General features: G+C 35.8%; 2 protein-coding genes across 10 annotated transcripts in view; one reads left to right on the top strand and one right to left on the bottom strand.

Annotated features, from left to right (window-relative positions):
- LOC136840170 (afadin- and alpha-actinin-binding protein B-like) overlaps window positions 1-16,930 on the bottom strand; it is a 422,145-nt gene that overhangs the window by 31,419 nt on the left and 373,796 nt on the right. For 2 of the 4 annotated variants that reach the window (XM_067106638.1, XM_067106637.1), the window contains exons 2-6: window positions 8,777-8,938; window positions 5,226-5,405; window positions 3,994-4,125; window positions 3,457-3,525; window positions 300-451 (exon numbers count right to left, since the gene is read on the bottom strand). In XM_067106638.1, coding sequence (XP_066962739.1) covers window positions 300-451; window positions 3,457-3,525; window positions 3,994-4,125; window positions 5,226-5,405; window positions 8,777-8,938 — 695 coding nt within the window. Of the gene's footprint in view, window positions 1-299; window positions 452-3,456; window positions 3,526-3,993; window positions 4,126-5,225; window positions 5,406-8,776; window positions 8,939-13,435; window positions 13,693-16,930 lie in introns of those variants that run through there. The other 2 variants (XM_067106640.1, XM_067106639.1) reach the window with 2 other exon arrangements.
- The window catches only part of LOC136840171 (beta-1,3-galactosyltransferase 5-like), a 61,533-nt gene continuing 60,879 nt past the window's right edge, over window positions 16,277-16,930 (top strand). The window contains exons 1-2 of one of the 6 annotated variants that reach the window (XM_067106649.1): window positions 16,283-16,330; window positions 16,446-16,598. In XM_067106649.1, coding sequence (XP_066962750.1) covers window positions 16,570-16,598 — 29 coding nt within the window. In that variant the 5' untranslated portion in view covers window positions 16,283-16,330; window positions 16,446-16,569. Of the gene's footprint in view, window positions 16,599-16,930 lie in introns of all 6 variants that reach the window. The other 5 variants (XM_067106643.1, XM_067106646.1, XM_067106645.1 and 2 more) reach the window with 5 other exon arrangements.

Genomic DNA, 16,930 nt, shown 5'->3' with positions numbered 1-16,930 from the left:
AGATATTGGTATCTGAACATGAACTAGGCTATGCAAGCAAACACGATCTTGTACCATAGGCTTCACATTTATATATGAATTACATAAGAATAAGCCAAGATAAAGTAGATAAGTAAGAAGTTCCCTGTCATAATTCTACAGGTAGCTAGTTTTTGCAAATATGTCTATTCATGATTAAGGAAACATTTTTTTATTAAATTCTCTAAGACTATGTGGCACATTTTAAAGAAAACTATAAATACTGCAAATAATATATACTTTCTTTACAAAGTATTCAAGTTTTAAAACCAGATTCTTACCGAGCACCTGAGGCCTCTGTTTTCCATGTTGCTCGTGAACGATTTGACCTGGTTAGTGTATTTGAGACTGTAATACCAACAGGACGAGTCTCAGACAGCCTTTCCCCAGATACTAATCTATGAAGACGTTCTCGAAGACGATTATTTTCAGTCTGTAATTATAACAATTCTATTATTGGGATAAAAAAACTGTACTCATACAATACTAACTTCTAATTTGATTACATTACTATAAAATATTTTATTTCTAAAATGCTGAAATGCAGCACACAACACAAAGAACAGAATTATAACACTCCTTACCACAAAGCAGTCTTCATTATCAGCAGCTAATATGTTTATCAAAAATAAAATATTGATAACTAATGCTCAGCTTGTGATGTACAGAAATTTGCTAACTCTCAGTTGACATGACTATAAAGCCTATACTTTGTTTCAACTCACGTCCTTGAAAAATTAACATTCACTGACATCTGGTCATGTCAACTCTATGGGATGTGCTGCCCACAGACAGAAGAAGAAAAGAAAATGGTAGAGGAAGGACAGAGAGAGATAATAGAGAGAATACAGTACTTGAGAAACGAGAGAGAGAGAGAGAGAGAGAGAGAGAGAGAGAGAGAGAGAGAGAGAGAGAGAGAGAGAGAGAGAGAGAGAGAGAGTGTGTGTGTGTGTGTGTGTGTGTGTGTGTGTGTGTGTGTGTGTGTGTGTGTGTGTGTGTGTGTGTGTGTGTGTGTGTGAGAGAGAGAAATAATACGATCCCATTGTCTTAAAGCATCAAATTACAGGACTAAGCTTAGAATTTTTTTCAAATGTGATTAATTCAAAGCTCATTACTTTTAATATAAAAATGTTAACTTTAATAAGTTTCATAAGCCACCACAGAAAAACAGATCTCCAAATGTGATCCCGAAAATAAATTGTTATTAACAAATACCTTTCAATGACGTTAAGCTTTTGCTGCATTTAGTAACAGAGAAAGGGGAATGCATTCTTATATGTAGGCCTATGCTGATTTTACCTCACACCAGCTTTGCCCACTCATGAATGTCTATCTGTCAACAAAATAATAAACTGATATTCAAACTCGGAGCGGTTATAAAGTTTTCTGGGCTGGTAGCCAATAAATTGTCGAATGTTAGAAAAGGAAGAAAGGCATTTCAAAGACTGTTATAAATGAGGTGCTTCTTTCAGCATCACTGGGAAAGCATTTTGAATGCTTAGCTTCATTGGCCCATATAGTATAAGCACAAAGATAATACAGTACATCTTTTTCATTTTAAATAAATCTTTTCACAATATCTTATACAACGATAAACTCAGGGTTTCCATAAAACACAGCCTGGCTTTGTAAATAGCCAGTTCTCTAATGTTCTCCAACCAGAATTTTATAAAGCAGCTGTAGCATAACCCTCCCTTTCCAGTGCACTTGATGGTCTAACCTGTTTTATTTGTATGACATGATTTCTACGTCATTTCATAAAACAAGCAACATGTTGAAAGTTAATACTGAGATCCGCATAAAAGAAAGACAATAACTTACGCACCATTTGGACTAGAAATGAATTTTCTGAGTTCTGATTGAGCCAGTCATATAATTTTTACAATTTTATTCACAACTTGATGAATGACTTATCAATTAAAGAAAATTTTAGGAAGAATTGAAACATGTATGCATGATAGACTCTGGTAGTACGAATGGGATGGATACTTCTATGAAATCATAACAAACCTAAACAATGACATGTCTGTATTACGGGTGTCATTATGTGTATGCCAGTTATAAACATCCTATAACAAATGCTACTAACAAAATATGCAGGCAAATCATTTGGCCTATTTGCAATCATTTTTTACATTTTAAAGGATGCTTGCATATATATTGTTTATTAAAAACAAGAAATTTTACATCAGACTAGTGCAGATTGCCACACTGGGATAAAAGCAATAACAGTTCAATTTTAGCTGAAGCTCTGAATCAAAAGACAAGACAAGGTGGATAATTTCCCATGGCCCTTCTCCTTCCCTGGTTTTTCATATATGTTTACCAGTATTTCTTACTGGTACTTAGTTTTTACAGCGTATACCGTAGCATCATGGCCCGGGTATATCAGTAGTAACTCAAAAGCACTTATTTGTCATCAAAGTTATTTCTGCACTTTCTGTGTATAACTCTGTGTCTTCCATATAAATAAGTGCTTTGGTAGGAATTCAAAGTCTACTTGTTTACATTTGAATAAGATCTTATTAAGCCAATCAGCAGCCGAAGCCGATACCATGAGCAGTGTTCCTATGACAAATCATTAATGAAGAGAATATTCCGATGACAGATCAACTGGCACCAACTATAGTTGAGACTTTGTCTGAAATAAAGTAAATGAACACCTTTCATTGCTCAAGGCCTAAGGTGCTTTTGTTTTGGGCTAAATTCAAGAATCATCAGAGTAAGGTATTTCAAGACTTATTCTGCTAATTAATGCTGTTCTTTTTAATGATCACATATGCCTATTCATATGACACTGCATTCAGCTAGTTTATTTAATCATCCCATACAGTTTTCCAACTTTATTTAAAGTTTTCCATGAAAAAATGTTCCAAGCAAACCTAAGATATGCACAGTCTGCACCAGCAGATGATAAAGATTCAAGAGTCAACAGAGTAAAACATTTAGCTTTTTCATTTATAAATTATTACATTTTTATAATGAGTACTTTTTACATATGGAATGGTTTTTAATGAATTCCATACACTGGATATACCTGCATTTAAGACATACAAGATTCCCAAAGCTACTGTACTAAGACAGGCAACTCATAATGTGTCAGATGTCTAGTGAATTTAACATTTACATTCTTTACTAAATATTAATCTTTCCTTAACATTTTCAACATTTTTAATGTTTGATCTGTTTTTGTGTAAGTAATTACCATTTATAGTTTATATATATTAGTTGTTATGACTTGGTCACGGCTAACTGAATTGACCTAGGCTTTGCTTAGGCTAGGAGAGAGAGAGCAAGAGAGAGAGAGAGAGAGAGAGAGAGAGAGAGAGAGAGAGAGAGAGAGAGAGAGAGAGAGAGAGAATTAAGCTTGAACTCCAGAAATTCAGTGAGATGGCAATAACACAGTTTCAGTTTTGAAAATTCATGAGCAGTACTTACTTCCTTTTTACGAAGCTCATGTTGATGGTGTGCTTCCCGTTGCTGCAACACACTATTCAATCTTCGAACCTGAATAAAAACAAGATCTCAATGGAATGAGGTTATACAAGAAAGACATGGAAAAAATTGAGATATAAATAACAAAAATTTTGGAATGACCAGAAGAACAGAAGAAACTTGGACGTAACAAATGAGATTCATGGTCTTTGCTTTGTGGTACCAAATACTATAAGTAGATTTTTACATAAGTTCTGTAAACTTCAACCAAAGCTGTGTTTGTATATCTAACTATTCTTTCTAACAACACAAAAAGGAAATTTCACCACTGCAGTTGATATTGCTTCAATTTTTGTATGTCCAAACGTCATAACTTGAAAATCTAAGGCAATTTAAAACATGTTTTATTGACTAATCCTGCATTCAATTTAAGAAAGAATTAAATACTGTAAACAAAAGTAACAATTTCACTGTGCATAACAGATCCACAGCATAATTCCATAAACGTAAAAAGCAACAACTGGAACTCAAACAATTTACCTCATCTTTCTCTGACTTAATTTTTGAGCTGAGAGATTTATTTATGGATAGAGCTTGTCTCTCTCTCTCCTGGGCATCACACACTAGTCTCTCCTTCTCTTCCACAGAGGTTCGTAGCTCTCTAACATTATTCTGTAAGCAGTCAAAAGAAAATTAAACAGAAGTATGTTTCCAGACTCATGATCTTCCCATTAACAAAGGTCATTTCTTTGTGAAGATTAAGTAAACTTATAAAAAAAGGAACACAGCTGGTGACCTGAAAATGAAGAAGAAAGTCAGAATCCCAAGACTTGAAAGAAATGGTTGTCATATTTTAATAGCAATTCCATGGTTTCCGTGAAACTGGTGTTAAATTTAGACTTGCAGTGTACTGACAAATTATAAAAATTAAATAACTACACCACCACAAACAAGTAACATCAAAAGATCAAAAATAAAAACACTAATATTTTGAATTTCCATGGCATCATGAATAACTAGAAAATGAGACACTTAAGGCTCTCCATGGTGTAATTTGTATTTTGTTATATGGAACTATAACTGTTGGCCAAGAACTATGTTTGTAATGTATTACGTCGATTTGAATGATTATTCAAATTTCTAACTCTGCTTTAATGTTAAATAATATTTCACACCTAACAATATTTGATGTCTATGGGCAGGATAGTTTATTCTGCATTCTTGGTTAAAAGACACCATATTCATCTTCAGTTTTTACTTAGATCAAACTAATAGTGTATTCAAATGATATCTTCTTGAATTTTAATGCATATACAGCAAATGATGAGAAAGGTGAAGGACCTACAGATAACTGGTGCACATAGGAAATTGCATGGCAGCAAACTTGCTGGAAGGTCTAGAATAACATGAATAAAATGTGTTAATGAGGACGTGGATTACATGAGAATTCATGCAAAAGGTGCAAGATATGAGTATAAAGCTTTCATGACTAACACAGCCTCCCTCTCAAAAAATACAGTGGTGATGATGATCCAATACTTCTCAAAAGAATTACCGGTAATAACCATATCCTAAATATTCATAAAACTCTCTTATTGCCTTAAACAGAATAATATTTTTTTCATCTTCTTGTTTAAAATCAATTAAATTCTTTAGTAATTCTAATATTTTAAACAGCATACTTTCATCCTACACTGATTTACTCATTCACCTGAGCGAATAAACCATTTACCATTACTTCTCTTAATCACAGTAAAAAATGTTGCAAATACCTGAAAATGATTAATATCTGAAGCATCTCTTCTTCTCTGATCCAGCAGAGAATTACTGTCACGGACAGATGATCGATACAACTGCGTCATTTCCCAGCAAGCATTTACAAGGGATATGAGATTTAATTTTTGACTTGCTGTATCTATGAAGTTACAATTCAGTCCCATGCCCTGTAGTTCCTGGATGAACAAATAAAATAGAAAATAAATGTTGCAATGGAAAAGAAATCACATACATTATTCATGATAGCATCACATAGGTTTGTACAGTACTTCCAACCTCAAAAAATACTTTATACAGACTTGAATACTTTAAATCTATCTCAAAATTACACCTTCCTTAAGATTTCCTCTTAATACCGAGTTATTTCAAGTAGGCAATAACTAGCAAGTGATACATATTGTCCTCAAAATAAATACCTTAACAGCTGTTGGTACAAAAAATAGAAATGTTTATTGTAAGAATCCAAATTCTGTTCCACTGGCAAAGTTTTATCAACTATAGTCCTAAAAGAAAGTTGAAGCAGGAAAAACCTATTTTTGGTAGCTGCTGGTTCATCCTCAAAAAGAATTACCCCTTATGGTTCCACTACAGCTCCATGAGACAGACCTTCTAAAATTAAGAATCCTCTCATAGCTGGTTTAGGCCAGTATAGTGCCATTGTTGGCGCAGTGATGGAGTACAAATGGCCTCAAGGCAGAGAGGATCATCACTGCATACAGCAACTACCTGGAAGATTGCAATTGACCCTACTTCTGCAGATGTGGCAACAGCGGCACAGGTTGGTCAGGCCCTGACATCACTCTTCAAATCTTTATAATGTAAATGCACTGTTCATCTCTAAGATTTTTTTGTTAATTGTTTTGTTGCTGACTTGTTGCAACTTTCAACTGAAGAAAGTTGCCGGCATGTTGCAACTTTCAACTGAGGAAAGTTAAATACATGGTCAAGTCCTACATAACAATATTTCCAGATAATTTCCCTTACATCATGTCAATATGCAAATTTTGTTCAGTCTACAGCCATCCCCAAAGCATGGATTGCCGTTTGTTTACCTTACTGATTGTGCGCAAACAATTATTTCTCAGCTCCCTATATTTCAAAAAATGGGAAGTGCTCTTACAAAATTCATTATACCAAAGTATTTCATTACCCACAGCATATAGTTTGGGTTAACTTTAATAATGGTGTTTTTTCATACATGATTTAATGTTCACTCTATTGATCATGCAGATCTACTCTTAATTCATAATCCTCCACATGTCAGGGTTCACGTTACAAGTGTTCATCTTCATGAACCCCTATTTGAGTGACTCTCTTACGATGTCTTGATCAAGACAGAGAGAGTATATCTGTCTGTTTAAATACCTCTTTTTCTTAGCAAGATTCCAAAACGTCTTTCCTGTATTTGTTAATATATTAATCTAATTAAATTTTAAATTAATAACTTAAATTTTATTGAAAAAGGGTAACAACCAAATGCGACATAGAAAATTCATCAAGTATTTGTTAAACCACTATATTAAACTAAATTAATTTTGCAAAAAGGGGTAACATCCAATAATTGTATCATCATTAAAATGTTGATACACATACAGACAGCATATCTTTCTGCTTACATACTCCTTTTCTTAGTGGGAATATAGGAAATTCTTTCCTGTATGTGTTCATGCAGTTATTAAACTAACTGAATCTTGCAATACTGTAGTTTACTGTAATTTTATTTAAAGGGAATAAAACCCAATACGTATACTGTATCATCATTAAAATTCTGATAGAGGATAAAACCCAATAAGTATACTGTATCAATATTAAAATTCTGATAGAGATAGAGGCAGCATATCTGTTTGCCTTTAAGGCCCTTTTCTTGGTAGGATATTGAAAATTCTTTCTTGCATTTCTTTTGTTATAATTTAAAGGGTAACAACAAATAATTATATTATCATTAATCCAATAACTATATCATAATGACAAGACTAACAAAGACAGCATGTCTTGTCTGTTTAAATACCCCTTTCCTTACAAGGATATAGAGAATTCTTGCCTTTATTTGTTAATATATTAAACTAAATGACTCTTGCCATGATAACTCTGGTTTAATCATAAAAAAATGGGTTAAACCAATAATTATTATAATATTAAAAGAGAGTAACCCACTGAATTTGTCTCTTAGCTGGTCATCACAGTCACAACTTGCAACCAAGTCGGTCCATTTCATCCCAGTGCACATTCCACTTATCCAATGGATATATTCGACTTGCATCCTACGAAATCTAACAATTTTTTTCCACTTCACTACAGGGGTGCTAATAAGCAAGACTAAAAGGTTGCTTGCTCCACTGCAAATTGCATATTCGACTGCTTGCAAGTGGGAATGGCACATACCAATCACTACAAACATAACCCTTGCAGGCAGTAAGATGAATCTGGGTATTTACCAGACATGTGCAAAGTATGCAACATGCTCCTGGAAGTGAGCCTAGTGATGATGGGACTCCATTTGAACTAGCTCTTTGGGTTCAAAAGTTCAGTGTGGGTGGAAGAAAATACATCTGGTAGAATTTTGACAGAGTGCACTCCCTCCCACACCCAAGCAGATTCCATGTTCTGGCAACATGCCAAGACATTGGAATCCATTATCTTCCTGTCTGACTTCATCAATGGAGATGAAGTCATCAGTTGGGCCAGTTGCCCCAAAATAATGGGACAGAAATGGACCAAGCCAGTGAGCTCTTAGTGAACCCAGAAGGCCCAGGCACCAACCAGGCAGGTTGAGGTGGTCCCCAACAGAGACTCCTTCTTCCCTGATATTCTCGTTCCTTCGAATAGTCCTTTACCCAAGACTCATTATCTGCCATGTGGTAGTAATCCAGCTGCCCTGGCTCAACCCATCAAGATGGATATGCTTAATAAGGAGATTCTGGCAGATGTCTGTTTGGAATTTAGGAAGGTCATAGAACTTATAAATTATCAAGGAAGTCCTTGATAATGAGTTTTACTGTATGAAGGACGCTATTGAAAATTCCAAAATTTTGTCAGCTATTAAAACCAACATGATTAACACCAATATGATTAACAACCAGAAGAGACTACTAAACCACTACTGAACTGATTGAATGAGTATAAAACAATCCAACTAGAACTTTGAGCCAATGTTTCCACTTCTCAAAAGGTTACCTGCCACAACATAAAAATCAACATAAAATCAATATATTTTCAAGAAATGGACCAGAAGCACTCCCTTTAAGTGCCTTAATCACACCCAAGAACATTTCCTGTACAAACCTTGGTTATAGACACAAAAGAGTAATTTGGGTTTATAAAAAGTACTGAACGTAACATATTTCAAGGATATCAAGATATATATTAACAATAATAAATTTAGAAGCAGCTAAAAGCAAACACATACAGTAACCCAGTACACCTATATGTGCATTTTTAAAAACCTCTTAAGTGCTATAAAATTAAATTTTACATGAAAAAAAATAGCAAAAGGTAATATAGTACACCAACTACCCCTGTATCTGGTAATATTTTTGGAATAACAAACCTGTGAAAGGCACACAATTGCATTTTGAAGGTTAAACTTTGTGCAGAAGTAGGGTACCGGCTCTAATCCTATAGAGTTCCTATAGGATGAACAACCACTCCCATCTGATGCAGCATCAGTCAAAGATACCAAGAATGTAAGCTGACTCTTCTTGTCACTCATCTGTTGACAAAAACCAATAAAGATTAGTAACCATTAAAACATAAGACAACCATGAACTAAACAACTATCTACGGATTAAAGCCTACGAAAATCTAAAATTTTTTAGAGTAAATTGTATTTTTCCTAACATACAAACCTGAAGGTCTTTACATAGGGTATTGCTTGCGAATGTGAGCTGGAATGGCTGCTAACTTTCAAACAAGGTAGCTAGTTACCGACAGTAGGGGGGGAAGCCCCGCCCACTTGTCGGTCTGCACTCCACTTTGCCTTCTGGCCCAGGTATCAGAATGAGGGGTGGCTGAGGTGGGCCATAAATGTAAAGACCTTCAGGTTTGTGTGTTAGGAAAAATATAAATTACTTCAAAAATCTGTAGTTTGTTCCTACACAAATACAAACCTTTGGTCTTTACATAGGAGCCTTAACCTTTGGTGGGTGGACTCTGGGTAAATCTCTGAACCAAATGGTAGTTCTGCTCAACAAGGCCTCTCTTCCTGGTCTCGAAGAACTGAGGAAGGAGTCCCGTGCTTCTGAATTCTTCAACATATGGAGTGTTCAACTGGCAGATTTCTGGGCCTTTTGAATTACTGTAATGAGTTTGTCATTATTTCAAATAGGACTTGGATGAACCCATAGTGTCAGACAATAAAAGGCTAATACAACCAACAGGTTTGTTAACCCTTAAATGCCGAGCCTCTATTTATAAAAAAACGTCTCCGATGCCAGCTATTATGAGTTAGCGCCAAGCGAAAAAAGTTTTTTTCAAAAAATCACAGCACGCTTAGTTTTTAAGATTAAGAGTTCATTTTTGGCTCCTTTTTTGTCATTGCCTGAAGTTTAGTAAGCAACCATCAGAAATGAAAAATATCATTATCATATATAAATATTGAATATATGACAGCGTAAAAAAAACTCGTATATAATTGTATACAAATCAGCTGTAAGCACAACGTTAAAGCTAATGAGTTAATTTTTTTAGTTGTATTGCACACTAAATTGCGATGATTTTGTATATAACAAATTGTAAAACGATCAAAGCAACACAGAGAAAATATTATCACAAAATGATGCATGAATTGTAATGCGGACGTAAAAAATGTTTTTTCAAAATTCACCATAAATCGAAATATTGTGCTAGAGACTTCCCGCTTGTTGAAAAATGAAGCTAATTGATTGAATATTACTAGATGTAAGTGTTTTAGCTTTACAATTGCAGTTTTTGACCATTTCGGTCGAGTTAAAGTTGACCAAAGTAAAATTTTTTTATTTATCATGATTTATATGAAAATATTTCAAAACTGATAAAAGCTACAACCATGGGTTATTTTCTGTTGTATTGTACATGAAATTGTGCACATTTTCATATATAAAACTTATATAACGACTAATATAAAATGGTGCAAATATTACGACAACGAGACGAAAGAATTTCAGATGTTCGCCGAGTTACCGCAACAGATGTAAGGAAAATGTTTTTTTAAAAATTCACCATAAATCGAAATATTGTGCTAGAGACTTCCAATTTATTGCAAAATGAAGGTAAACGATTGAATATTACTAGAATGTAAGAGCTTTAGCTTACAATTGCATTTTTTTACCATTTCTGGTCGAGTTAAAGTTGACCGAAGGTTGAAATTTTGGCAGTTATCGTGATTTATGTGAAAATATTTCAAAAGTGATAAAAGCTACAACCATGAATTATTTTCTGTTGTATTGTACATGAAATTGCGCACATTTTCATATATAAAAGTTTATGTAACGACTAATGTAAAATGATGCAAACATTACGACAACATGACGAAAGAATTTCTGAGATGTTCGCCGAAGTTACCGCGGTGCAGACGTAAGCGGAAAAGTTTTTTTTTTTTTCAGAAATTCACCATAAATCGAAATATTGTGCTAGAGACTTCCAGTTTGTTGCAAATGAAGGTACATGATTGAATATTACTAGAATGTAAGAGTTTTAGCTTATAACTGCGTTTTTTTACCGTTTCGGTTGAGTTAAAGGACCAAGCTTGAAATTTTGGCAGTTATCGTGATTTATATGAAAATATTTCAAAACTTATAAAAGCTACAAACTATGAGTTATTTTTTGTTGTATTCTACATGAAATTGCGCACATTTCATATATAAAACTTATGTAACGACTAATATAAAACAGTGTAAACATTACAACGTGATTTAAAGAATTTCTGGCGGACGTATGAAAAAAGTTTTTTTCAAAAATTCACCATAAATCGAAATATTGTGCTAGAGACTTCCAATTGGTTGCAAAATGAAGGTAAATGATTGAATATTACTAGAATGTAAGAGTTTTAGCTTACAATTGCATTTTTTTACCATTTCGGTTGAGTTAAAGTTGACCGAAGGTTGAAATTTTGGCAGTTATCGTGATTTATATGAAAATATTTCAAAACTGATAAAAGCTACAACCATGAGTTATTTTCTGTTGTATTGTACATGAAATTGCGCACATTTTCATATATAAAACTTTATGTAACGGTTAATATAGAACAGTGCAAAAATTACGACAAATGACGAAAGAATTTCTGAAATTTTGGTCGAGTTATCACTACTGGGCGTAAGAAAAAGTTTTTTCAAAAATTCACCATAAATCGAAATATTGTGCTAGAGACTTCCAATTTGTTGCAAAATGAAGGTACATGATTGAATATTACTAGAATGTAAGAGTTTTAGCTTTAATTGCGTTTTTCGACCATTTCAGTCGAGAAAAGTTGACTGAAGGTTGAAATTTTTTGTAGTCGCATACGGTACGCCCACTTGGCACCCAACAGACAATTTTAGTCAACGTATGATACGTCCAGTAGGCGTTTAAGGGTTAACTGTCAGCCCCTCTCTCCCCTTGCTAGAGAGAGGGGGAGGATTTGCACATAATACAGTACTCTACTCTAGATTATAGATAGGGTACTCAGTTATCTAGACTACCTGCATGGCCCACCAGTCCAGCATGTGACGGCTCGCTACCTGTCTCTCTGCCCTACAGGAGAGGGAGGTAAAAAGAGAAAAGGGAGGAGGCCAGTCACCCACACACACTCTCTCTTTCACCTTAGGTGAGATGCTACCTGTCCCTCTAGGGGAGCTTGTTGAGCAGCCACCACTGGATCCAAGGAAAACGTGTCCAAGGACCTGTGGGCAATGTCCTGAAGACAGAAGGATGTGAATGTGGTTTGTCGAGACCACACTCCCACCCTTAATACTTGTGGAACCGACAGGTTCTTCTGGAATGCAAGAGACGGACCAATGCCCCTAACCTTGGGAGCTCTTGCTCGGAGCGTACTCCCGTCTACCTTGTCAGATATAGAGTACACCCGCTTGATTGTCTCACAAAGCCAAAAAGAAATCGTGTTCTTGGACACCTCTTTCTTGGTCGAGCCAGTACTAACAAAGAGTCGTCGACACTCAGGCCTGAGATGTCTAGTCCTCTTCAGGCAGCTGCAGCACCCTAACTGGACACAGTAGCATCTCATCCCAACCATTACCAACAAAGTCCTCAAGGGAGGGAATCAAAAAGGGCTTGAGTCTGGCATCAGGGACTGACGGTTCTGAGTTTTCAGTACGAATTCCAGGACAAATTTGAGCATGACAGATCCCCATCCCCTTGAGTGCGTAAAATCGAATCCCCTCGAGTGCGTAACATCGAAGGAAAGTCCGTTAACTTGCCAACTCTCTTCACCAATGCCAGGGCAAATAAGAACACAGTCTTGAGGGTCAGATCCCTGCCTGACGACTCTCATACAAAAGGTAAGCAATAGGGTTACAATCATGTTAGCCTTAATGGGTATGTAATATCTACAAAAATAAGTGGTATGCTAAAAGTAAGGTACAACTGAAGACTACTAGCCTACTACACCCCACTGATTCGGTAACTATCAGTTTAGGCTATGTACAAAAGGGGTGCCATGTTTAATACCAGCCCCTTGGGAATAAATGTAAAAACAAACAAATGCCAGTACATACCATAAACACAAACAAGAGGCATAAAAAAATATGAGCAAAAGGGAGTAAATATTACAGTCGCTGACTGGCGGGAATCAGGCCACAGCAGGCCTAGTAGTCTTCAGTTTTACTGTTACTAATATATTGTACGCTGGTAGAAATGGACAAAATGTGAGGCGCTATTACACATTCTGCTCATTAACCCCATTCCAGTGTTTCCGGCTATGCTACCAGTACGTATTTTGTGATGTTGGCATTTTGGACAACTGGAGTTGGTACAACGCATTCGTTTTCAAAGTCCCACTCTACACAGTTTTCCAATGGGAACTCTTATGAGTTAACTGTAGATTGCCTACGCCTATGGATTAAAGGGACGTGGAACGTCGCTAGCATCAATGCACGAAGAATGGTCCCAAATGTATTTGGCGAAAAAGATCCTAATGAAAGCAGTCAGTTGAGTGCCTTAGGCGAGAAATAATTTCATGGGCAGTACTTATTACTTATGCAGAACAAATTCAGACACAATGATGAGGCATACTTACGTTCTCTTTTCATATTTTTCTTAAAATTCACAAAGATATTGCAATGCGTAACCACTGTGGTAGGGCAAGTGCAGCAGCTCAGATATTTTTGTTTACGTTTTATCGCAACATCAGTGTTACCACAATTACAGTTTTCTCCCCGTGGGCAGTATTACCATAACTTCTATGAATGAAATTGCATGTCGTGAATTTATATTTTTAATTTTTAACCGAACGTGAATTAGCCATTTTCTATATATCCATTGCAGCTAGTAACCATTTAAGATTTTCTATGAATTTTCGTGAACAAATGGCTAAAAAACCAGTGCGAACAGGAGGGAAAAACGAACCCAATTAGTGAAGATCTAAGAGAGGACTACTCGTTAGGAAGAGTCAATTTATTATTAGGCAGTTTCATATAATTAATTTCATTTTCCATGTTTATTTCTAGAGCTCAAAAATAAATGACCGTGACCTCATTTAAATAAATAGTTGGTGATCAAGAGCAGTTCCTTATCAATCGGTCTAATGGAGATTAAAAATTAACTGGGTCTGTTAAACTACAACTGCAGGTCGGTAAGAGGGCCACCATGCATAAATGTGAGGCCAAACATCAAGACGTTTCCCTTAACCGACACATGTAAGGGAAACACAACAAACACAAATCTAAAAATGAAAAGTGTAAGTGGTCATATGCGTAGAGTCTACCATCTCCATCATTTATGCGCACGATACAACAAAATAAAATAATTTTATAACGAGGGTGTATGTATAATATCTGTGAATGTGCAATTAAACCATCTGGATGAATTTTGGAGGTTGTATCATACTAAGAATCTTTCCACGAAGAAAGCAAACTGTGCTAGAAGTAGGTAGATGGGTGACTATGATTGCTGTAGAAGTGGGTAAGAGGCAATGGGCATTCTGGTTCGATGGGGTTTAAAATAGGTGGAGAGATGAGATTCACTCGGACTAAGTGTTGGTTTGAAATGGTGACGAGAAATTTGAAAAAAAAGACAAATTGAAGAAGAGTACGCTGAAAAGGACTGCGAACTACAGTCCAATCGTCAAGGGTATTTGGACATAAGAACGATGGAGCAATGAATGTTAGCCAATCTTGAAGGAAGAATGGAATAACTGATTCGCAAATGAGTTACTAAGTGTGTGGTGTGTGGATATATGTATATATATATATGTATGTGTATATATATACTGTATATGTATATATATATATATATATATATATATATATATATATATATATATATATATATATATATATATATATATAATGGATGATGGCAGGATGAGATGAGCGTCGCAGGCAGCATGGTTTACGTTGAATACTGTAAAAGAAGGGTGTAACTGGAAACCAACCCTAGCATTTATGGACTGCTGAGCTAATTTTCCATTATGGAAAAGCAGAGTGAGTGTTGAATACAAATGAAAGAAAAATGTTGCGGTTGTTAAGAGTTCCCCTAACGTATGTAAGGTGAGAAATAATTAAAGGATGAAAACGGAGGACCAACACTTGGTGAAAGTGTAAAGTGTGTTAGTGTGATGGAGGAGAAGAGAGCCTCGAAGTGGAGTGGAAGAGGAACTGGAATGGAAAGGCCTTACTATCCACGAACCGAGTGAGCATGCAAGATTGAGGTGAGTGGTGCAGTGAGTATATGCAGCGACTTATAATGTGGAAGTTTTCTGCATAAGTTCATCCTTGATTCAGCGATGTAAGTAAGAGTAAGGCAGCGACTTCTTGTTTTGATTTTTCTTATTAGGAGCCATCCTCTATTTCTGAACATGGGATATAGTGTGTGGAGAGAGAGAGAGAGAGAGAGAGAGAGAGAGAGTTTCATTTTTTGCTAGATGAACAGCCTATTTGTAAGGTGACCACCCACAACCAAAGTATTGAGCAAAATTTTTATCGTATTTCCAAAATGACCAAACACTCTTTTGTGCAAAAAGTTTTAGCAGAAAGTGTCCAGTTGAACTGCAAAAGGGACAGAACGAAGCTTGGTGTTCTTGTTAAACGAAAGCCAGCCACGTGCTGGCTGGCACTGGCTCATGCTCAATGAACGATGTTCTGTTTGCAAAATGGCGTTCAAATATCTTAGCTTACTACAAAAGGCCAATTCGCAAACGGCCAGCTGATGCTTCCGGTCAGATTGTGTTGGTGTGTAAGAACCACAGACGAATACATTTGTGGTTAAGGTTATTTATTTTTTTTTATGAATGTGTGTACATTATTAAAAGGATATGAAGGCCGAGGACATTATCAGCGCGTCAGCACTACAGGATGCGAATACTTGTTCTACGCTCGTTGTCTTGTGTGTAACATATCATTCAAAAACATGTACAATGAATCATAAAAATGTTTTTTTTTTTTGACGGAATGGGACTGAGATTTAAAAAAAAAATAATCGGCATCCGGTATCGGAAGTAATAATTTCAACAATAATGGTGACTACTGTTATTCAAATGTGCATTCATACGGAACAGAAAAAAAAGATATTAGTTTGGGAGAGCAAGCGTTATAACAGAAGGCCTATATAATAAAAATGAAAAACGGAGGGATGAAGAGAAATCAACAAAAGGACTTACGTGGACGTAAATAAGCAACAATATGAGTTAGAAAGAACTTAGGCAATATTGCTTGCAAATCACCTAATGTAATTATGTCGTCGCCTTTATAAACTTTAAAAATCCGACAAAAAGAATGAGAAATGAACAAACGTACCAAATTCTTTGCTTCTACTGTCTTCTAAACATTTTCTTATCGTTATCTCGAAGATGATAACGAAGATAAGTTCAGACAACTGATTTCCCAAGCCGGATGGCTTATCTACCGGAGGTCGAGGTGATAAGGAGCGGCGTTTTCGAAACTGTTGGAGCAGTTCACTTCTTAACTAATGAATGGTGAGGAGGTTGTGAGATGCGTTCCTCAAAGGTTGTTCTTTTTGTCCACAAACAGCTGATGAATTTCTAGTGATTACAGGTGAAAGACAACTACTAATTATGAACTTAATTCTAGAGCTGTCGTACAGAAGAAGGAATGAAGTTACTCAGGAGGTGAATTACGCTATATAACTGTATCTGGATCACTTTCTTCCCCGAAAACAAGGCTAAGGCAATCTATCTAGGATATCAGCCACGCCATGAAGAATCACTCGTTGTGTAATTACAGGTAAGGAACTTGAAAAAAATAGTTATTTTCCCAACTTCAGTTATTTATAAGGCATCCACCTTCAATGACGTGATCGGCCCATTAAAAGTGCATCCGCCATTCGCGGCAAATGTCAAGATCATCACTTTGTAATGATTGCTTATAGGATCCATGGCGTCTTAACTTGAATGGTCACTGACGTCGACTGGGACGAAAAGCTCAGAAACCTTAGGATATATAGAACAAATATATTTACTTCCAAATACCTCTACGAATCAAGTGCTTCCATTTTCCCACCATCCATGTAAACACTTATTGCTCCCTTTTCCTGGTTTCCAATTACCATCATAACC

Source organism: Macrobrachium rosenbergii, chromosome 7 (genome assembly GCF_040412425.1).
Source record: "Macrobrachium rosenbergii isolate ZJJX-2024 chromosome 7, ASM4041242v1, whole genome shotgun sequence".
NCBI lineage: Eukaryota > Metazoa > Arthropoda > Malacostraca > Decapoda > Palaemonidae > Macrobrachium > Macrobrachium rosenbergii.
The sequence above is the reverse complement of the archived record's forward strand: the minus strand, read 5'-3'. Positions and strand labels throughout refer to the sequence as shown.